This window comes from Bombina bombina, chromosome 9 (genome assembly GCF_027579735.1).
Source record: "Bombina bombina isolate aBomBom1 chromosome 9, aBomBom1.pri, whole genome shotgun sequence".
NCBI classification, from domain to species: Eukaryota; Metazoa; Chordata; class Amphibia; order Anura; family Bombinatoridae; genus Bombina; species Bombina bombina.
Genome location: NC_069507.1, coordinates 85,148,641 through 85,156,462, shown reverse-complemented (window position 1 = coordinate 85,156,462; position 7,822 = coordinate 85,148,641). Strand labels below are relative to the sequence as shown.

The 7,822-nt window shown below is 47.5% G+C and overlaps 1 protein-coding gene across 1 annotated transcript; it reads right to left on the bottom strand.

Moving 5' to 3' along the window:
- Positions 1–627: 627 nt before the first annotated feature.
- On the bottom strand, positions 628–7,171 carry LOC128639960 (uncharacterized). The gene is made up of 4 exons (XM_053692238.1): positions 6,848–7,171; positions 5,731–5,869; positions 1,759–2,327; positions 628–954 (listed from the first exon to the last, which is right to left on the bottom strand). Exons 1-4 carry the CDS (start codon positions 7,046–7,048, stop codon positions 859–861), a joined length of 1,005 nt encoding a protein of 334 aa, XP_053548213.1. The 5' UTR covers positions 7,049–7,171; the 3' UTR covers positions 628–858.
- Positions 7,172–7,822: the final 651 nt, after the last annotated feature.

The following is a 7,822-nucleotide window of genomic DNA, read 5'->3' as shown; positions in this document are numbered from 1 at the left end:
GGTTACCACGGCATTTAACTATGTTCTCCTGACATCGGAGGAACCTCTAACACTGCTGAACCGGGAGGGAGGAGGGGGAGTGGAATTCCTGCAGAGACACAAGGGAAGGCAGAGAGGAGAATAAGCTGTGAGTTTACTGGCTTCCCTTTAAATGCTGTGTGAGAATGCTCTTTCAGTCAGGACTGGTGTCTGGAGCAGGGTCTTTAATATACGGTATTAAGGTCTTAGAGGCTCCATTTAGCTTCCATATACTTTACACCCAATTGACCCACTTTTTGAACACCACCATCTATTACCACTTCTGCCATTCTGGCAACCTGAAATAATGACACAACACAGGAGTTTGGCTAAATATGGAAAGGTCACATTTAATAATTTAATTTAAATTCAAAAATTTCTCACTGGGTAATAACATACCCTGGGTAATAACATACCCTGGGTAATAACATACCCTGGGTAATAACATACCCTTAATCAACATAACACTCAAAAATGCGTCAGCATTTGCATAACCTGAACTTGGATCCCACGTGTCGGGGGGGGGGGGGACCACAAACCCCCCCTGTGGCAGAGCAGAAGGGGAGGAGCGAACCTGCAGCATATACCAGCCTTTAGCTAGACCACCGAATCACGACTTAGACTGGGTATGCTACAGGATCCCCTCCGCCCCTCGCAAGCCCTGCCTACGTGCCAGATCCCGATTTCACCGCAACAACTTATCAACTTTTCTCCTATATGGCTGCTTGCTTATCTTAACGCTTTCAGCTAGCTTAGACCGCTCGAGTCACCCGCTAGCTTCCAGCTGCAGCTCTCTCGATCCCCTTATTAGGGGGCACGGGCGGTCTTACTGCGATCCAACTAAGTAGCTGACATCGTGCCCCTAACCATGCCAATTTCTCTCGATATCTCTGGTTGTGACCTCTCCGCGTAGTTGTCTTTACTGCTCTCTTGCATCTAGGGAGGGTGGGAGGGAAACAAAAAAGGTTAGTACTGAAGCCACTTCCTGTTGTTCCCCCTATATGTACCTTTTCCAACCCCCCTCTTCTATCTCTTGCTCTTCAGTCCCTCCTCTCATTCTTATCTTCTACTTCCCTATTCTCTAACCTAACTCCTTCCCCCCCCCCTCTTCTCCCTTCCCCCCTGTCCTTCCAGCCAGGAGCCCAGCTCTTATGCCGCTCCGTTCTCATGCAATCCCTGCGCTCTTTTTAAGGTCTTAGAGGCTCCATTTAGCTTCCATATACTTTACACCCAATTGACCCACTTTTTGAACACCACCATCTATTACCACTTCTGCCATTCTGGCAACCTGAAATAATGACACAACACAGGAGTTTGGCTAAATATGGAAAGGTCACATTTAATAATTTAATTTAAATTCAAAAATTTCTCACTGGGTAATAACATACCCTGGGTAATAACATACCCTGGGTAATAACATACCCTGGGTAATAACATACCCTTAATCAACATAACACTCAAAAATGCGTCAGCATTTGCATAACCTGAACTTGGATCCCACGTGTCAGGGGGGGGGGACCACAAACCCCCCCTGTGGCAGAGCAGAAGGGGAGGAGCGAACCTGCAGCATATACCAGCCTTTAGCTAGACCACCGAATCACGACTTAGACTGGGTATGCTACAGGATCCCCTCCGCCCCTCGCAAGCCCTGCCTACGTGCCAGATCCCGATTTCACCGCCAACAAAGAAATACTCTTTCTGCCAAACACCATTTAAACTTTTCCCGTGACCTTTCCTTACCTTGATCATTTCCTCCAACATTCTCCTGATGTCCTCCAAAAACTGGTCATTACCGGCCTCGTTCAGGTGAACTCCGTCGTGCCTGAATATCTCTTCCCTTTTTGCCGCCAACAATGGGTGCTCCAGCACCGATCCACCTATCCCCCTGACTGCTTTTGCCGCTACCAAATTAATCTTCCTCCTTGCTCTGTAGCCCGCTCTCTGCGTGTCAGTGTTCCTCCAAACCAACCTTGATATTATGTTTGACCATACTATCTTTACTCCTTGCCATGTTATCGCCAACCACCCCATTACGCTTTTTATACTTTCTTCCAGTTCCCTCAGAGGGTATGCTCCAATATCATTCCCTCCTAAATGTATTATCATTACGTCCGGGCGCCCCCATCTCTGCCTTGCCTGCTGTATGGTGCTTACCAACTCTTCCCACCTCATTCCTCTCTTTCCTATCCACCTAACACTGGCTTCGGTGTATCTAAATCCCAAATGTGTCCCTTTTGCCAATGTCGCAGCCCTAACTTGCGCCCAGTACACGTATGAATGCCCTACCACCCATATCCTTAGTGCTCTTCCTGTAACAAATCACAAAGAAAAATGGAGAATTAAATTCATTTCGGTTGGCGCCATGACTTCGCATCCCTAATCGCAATCAAACCCCCCCTTTTGGCCTGATGTAGGACTTGTATGCTGCTGATTTCCACCTTCCCATTTTTTTAATCTGCTCGATTGAACATCCTCTAGATGCCGCACTGGTTGCTGCCCCTATTCTGAATGAGTGCGGCGCATAGTATGCATCTGACCAACCCAGTCTTTCTACCGTTCTTTCCAATACCTTCCTAAACTGAAAACCCGTGACGCCGGATCCGTCCCTATGCCTAACAAATTGCGGGCCCTCTGCCCTTGCTGTTAGCTCATAATCCCTTACTGCTGCCACCGGGCAAGTCGCGCCACCTGTCCTCCCCATTGACACCCATACCCCTTTTCCTTCCGTATCTGTTTTTGATTTCCGAATTAAAACTAGCACTGCTCGCACGCCCCATTTCACATCTTCTCGCCTTACACCACCGCCCACGTCTTTCCTATTCTTCGCCAGCAATTCCCCTATGCGCAATGCCCCATGGAAAGCCAAAGAGAAAGCTACCCTGAATACCAATGCCTCATCGTCATTGAAACATACTTTGCTGAGCACTGCTAACATTTCCGCCAACCTATCCTCTGTTATCGGCTCCCTTCTATCGCCTTGCTTCTTCTCTCCTACGCTCCACCCCTTGAATACTTTCCTTACAACAAATCTCTTTGTTATATCCTTTCTCCCATATAACTGCGAAAAATACGACACCCCCGCCAGTACTGTGCCCAACTGCCCTTTCTTCACCCCCCCTTGCTTCAATACCCATAGCCATTCTAGAAAAACCGTTTCTTCCTCGCGACCTATAATCTTGTTAAATTCGCACCACCGCTCCCAATACTTCTTGTATACGGCCCACGTTTTTGGCGCCACGGACTTCTCTACCATCTCCCTGATTCCGTCTATTTGCTGCCAATCTGCCAAAGAAGAACAGGGCAGGGTTCACCTTCCTTCCTCGCCCTTGGAGCCACCTTCCTAAATATTTCCCATTTAAACCTTGACAGTGCGTCTGCTACAATATTCCTGTACCCTGGTATATGCTGTGCTTTAAAACAAATATTGTGCTTAAGGCACTTTAATACAAAATATCTCAAATACTTAATAACCGGGTTAGATGATGACGACAAATTATTCATTACATCCACTACTGCCTTATTATCGGACCAACAGATGATTCTTTTGTTCTCTAATACATGGCCCCACAGCTCTATCGCTACTATAATGGGAAACAATTCAAGCAAAGTCATGTTCTTTATCCACCCTTTCTCCTTCCAATCTGCGGGCCATTCGCCCGCGCTCCATCTACCTTGCAAATACGCTCCAAACCCCGCACTGCCTGCTGCATCTGTGAACAACTCCAATTCTTCCACTGACCTTGCCTCTTCCCATATCCTGATACCATTAAATTCATCTAAAAATGCCTCCCACACTCTGAGGTCTTCCTTCATTTCCTTATTGACGCGCACCATATGCTCGGGCAGCTTTGCCCCTTTTGTCCCCATTTCCAACCTTCTTTTAAATAATCTACCCACCGGTATTACCCGGCACGCAAAATTCAAAACCCCCAGCAATCTCTGCATTTCCCTAAGAGTCACCTTATTCCTTTTCAACATCGTTTTTATCATATGTCTCGCCTTCTCAATCTTATCCGCAGGGAGCTCGCATTGCCCCTTTGCGGAATCTATCATGATACCCAGGAAAACCAGCCTCGTACCCGGCCCCTCCGACTTTTCCGTTGCTACTGGCACTCCCAACTGTTTGAACATTGCCTCTAGCTCTTCCTTCCAGATTCTACATTCCACTGTCTCTTTCCTGCCTACCACCAAAAAATCATCTAAGTAGTGAGACATACTCTCACATCCTGTTTTTTCTGTAAACAACCAATGCAAAAATGAACTAAACTTTTCAAAAACTGAACAAGAAACCGAACACCCCATGGGCAAACACTTATCTATGTAATAATCACCATCAAACTTACAACCCATTAAATTAAAACTAACTGTGTTCAAAGGCAATAACCTAAAAGCAGATTCCACATCTATCTTTGCCATCAACGCCCCTTTTCCAAGCTGTTTCACTATTCTTACCGCACTATCAAATGATTGATATTGCACTGAAGAATCCAACTTGTCAATTGCGTCGTTGACTGAATTCCCCCTGGGGTAGGACAGGTGCTGTATCATCCTGTATTTACCCTTCTCTTTCTTGGGAACTACTCCCAGGGGGGACACAATCAAGTCAGCACACGGCTTCTCCTTGAATGGCCCTGCCATTCTCCCCAATTTAACCTCCTTCCTCAATTTTTCCGCTAGTACTCCTGGAAATTCTGCTGCAGATTTTAAATTTCTCGCCTGCATAGCCCCTTTAACTTCTGTTTTAACTGGGACCACAAAACCTTCACGCAAACCATTTGTTAACAAAATCCTTTCCTCTTTCAGCGGGTACATTGCCAATTCCTCAATGATCCTATCTACCCTCAGCGGCGTTTTGGCCATTACCCGCCATTCCTCCTCCGCTACCGTTGCCCCCGTGCCCTCGAAAGGAAAACTTGCTATTGTTATTGGCATTACCCTTCCTACAATCCACTCCTGAGTGCGCTCCGCCACAATGCCTACATGCGTGCTTATATTTACATGAATTCCCCCTGTCGCACCTCTTGTCATTAAACGCCCAGCATTCCTTTGCCTCTGTTCTGAATGTTTTCCCTTGCCCTATGGGCCTACCTTGTGCTTCAGGGACCTTCATCAACCTCGTCCACGTATCTAGTATTTTTACCCCAAAATCCTTCCTACCTTTACCTCCCAATTGTATATTTCCTTTCCTAAATTCCCTATCGTAATCCTTCCATGCAAAACCCCCATATGTGGTGTAGCATTCCGCTATCAAATGTATGTATCTCAGCACCCCTTTCATCTTATCTGGATTGGCCGTTAGAAAACATTCTGCATATATGACCATCCCTTTCACCCATTCTGGGAATGTTTGCCTTGCCTTTCTCGCCCTACCTTCATTAGATTTAACTGCTAAAGCTTCCCTAGTCATTTCAAATACATCCACATACCGTCCTCTCTGTGCTTTCCTAACAACCTTCGCCTTCAAATGTGTGGGAAGGGGTAATAGCTTGGTCGCTGCTACTTCATCATCTAAATTTACTGCATTATCACTGCTGTCCCCATCCTCGTACCCTTCCTTCACCACCTTATTTTTTTCTTGCTTAGCATACAATTTTCTTACAATTTTCAAGATTTTTCTATGCCCCCTCCCATTACGTTTATCATCCTCAAAATCATCATCAGTTGAACTATCTAACGAAGATTCACTACTATCACTATAAAACATTTGCTTACCGTGTTTCTTCTGCTGCGTGTGATGTCCGTCTTGTCCCTCCTTGTCTGCCTCCACCACCATTCCTTGCGGCGCTGCCGTGCTCACCTCGCCCTCTTTGTCCCTTGTTCCGCTGATTACTTTACCCGCCTTGTCCCTCTTCTGTAACATAGTCATATTTGAATTAGTGCCATCCCCCCCCTTTCTTTGATCCTGTTTCAAAGACCGGTGACCTGACCTCCCACTGCTGCGCCCCCCATCCTCTGTATCCTTAACCCTCCTTTCCTCCTCCACCCTCACATATGTATGGCCTTCTGTATCCCTAATCATCATGGGGCGCTCTACGCTATTCTCCTCTAACCTGACCCTTTTTGTGGCCCTGCTGTCCCTCGCCCCTTTTCTGTGTACTTCACAATATTTTTTTCTTTCTTTAACCCCCTCCCTACTTCTGCTTCGTCCCTCCCTCTCTTCCCCTGACTCCTCTGATTGTGAGCCTGGACCGCCGAGTCCCCGGCCTGCAGGGCTAGCATTCCCTGATGCTCCCTTCCTTCCTGTTTTCCTGTCTGCCTTCCTATCCACTCCGCTTGCTGTGCCTTGTTTACTTTCTTTAATGCGCGTCCCCCGCCCGCTCCCAGCTCCCCCTGCTACTATGCTCCTGCTGCCATTCCCCTCTATGCTGCGCCTGTAATCCCCCGCGATGACGTCATCGCGCGACGCACGCCCTGCTGCTGTGCGCATGCGCCCATCCCGCGCACTACCGGAGAAAGAAGGAGAAGAGGGGGGGGAAGGGGAAGAAGGAAGGGGACTGCCGCGCCTATGTCTGGAACTTGAGCCTCTATCTGCTGACATTGCACGCTCACTATAAGCCCGCTCTCGCCCCCGCAACTGCCCGCCCGCCCGGCTGCTGAAACCCACACCATCTGGGCCCACATTACGCAGCTGCGTGTCCTGCCTTGCGCCCTGCCTTGCGCCCACCTTGTAAGCCCTTGCCCGCCCTCGCACTGCGACCGGACTGCCCCCTTGGCCCAAAGGGATCTCTGGACTGCTGGACCGCTCTGACCCACTAAACAGAACCAATTCCCCCATACTCACATCGGAATTGGCCCCTTCCTCTGCCACAGCCCTGCCTCTCATACTCACATTACCATCCAGTCCTCTCGCTCTCTCTGGGGGGTTTACCGCTGCCTTCTGCTGTAATACCGTCTCCTGCTTCTTCTGATTCTCTTCTTGCTTCTTTTCCAGGAGCTTCAATCTCTTCTGCGCCCGGATCGCTCTCGTCTTCCAGAGGGTCTCATCATCTGTGAGGAAACGCTTGGGAATCTTCCTGCTTCTCGACGGCATCTTCACAACTTCTTCGACAACAGCTACACGCAGCTCCTGAAACAAAAAAGGTTAGTACTGAAGCCACTTCCTGTTGTTCCCCCTATATGTACCTTTTCCAACCCCCCTCTTCTATCTCTTGCTCTTCAGTCCCTCCTCTCATTCTTATCTTCTACTTCCCTATTCTCTAACCTAACTCCTTCCCCCCCCCTCTTCTCCCTTCCCCCCTGTCCTTCCAGCCAGGAGCCCAGCCCTTATGCCGCTCCGTTCTCATGCAATCCCTGCGCTCTTTTTTTGATGGGAACAGTGTATTTAAAGTCACTCGCCAGACATTGGTAACACTTGGTGGCTTTATTGCTGCTTCCTGCACATCGGTTCTTAAAGGGCCAGTATACACACACACAAATTTGTCTTTGCATCTTTCTGAAGCTTGTATAGAGCAACCCCCTAAACTCATCTTTGCATCTTTCTGAAGCAAAACAAAGTATTTTTCTCAGATTTATTCAAAGATGTTTTTATGCTTGTACTTTGTGCAGTGTTATGTGCAAACTACATTACACAGATAGCTCCAGCAGGAGGGCTGTCAGTAAACACACTAGTTAGGGACTGAGGTAAAAACTATCTCTCTCTCTAAGTAGTGTGTAGGATGATTGTCTCCATATCCAGTAAAAACACTGCACGTTTCTTCCCCATTTTTAACTATTTAGAAGCAAAAAAAATAATGCATGTCAATTGTAAACTTTTTATTCATCAAGAGTTTTATTAAATTAGCCCAAATTTTTTTGTGTGTATACT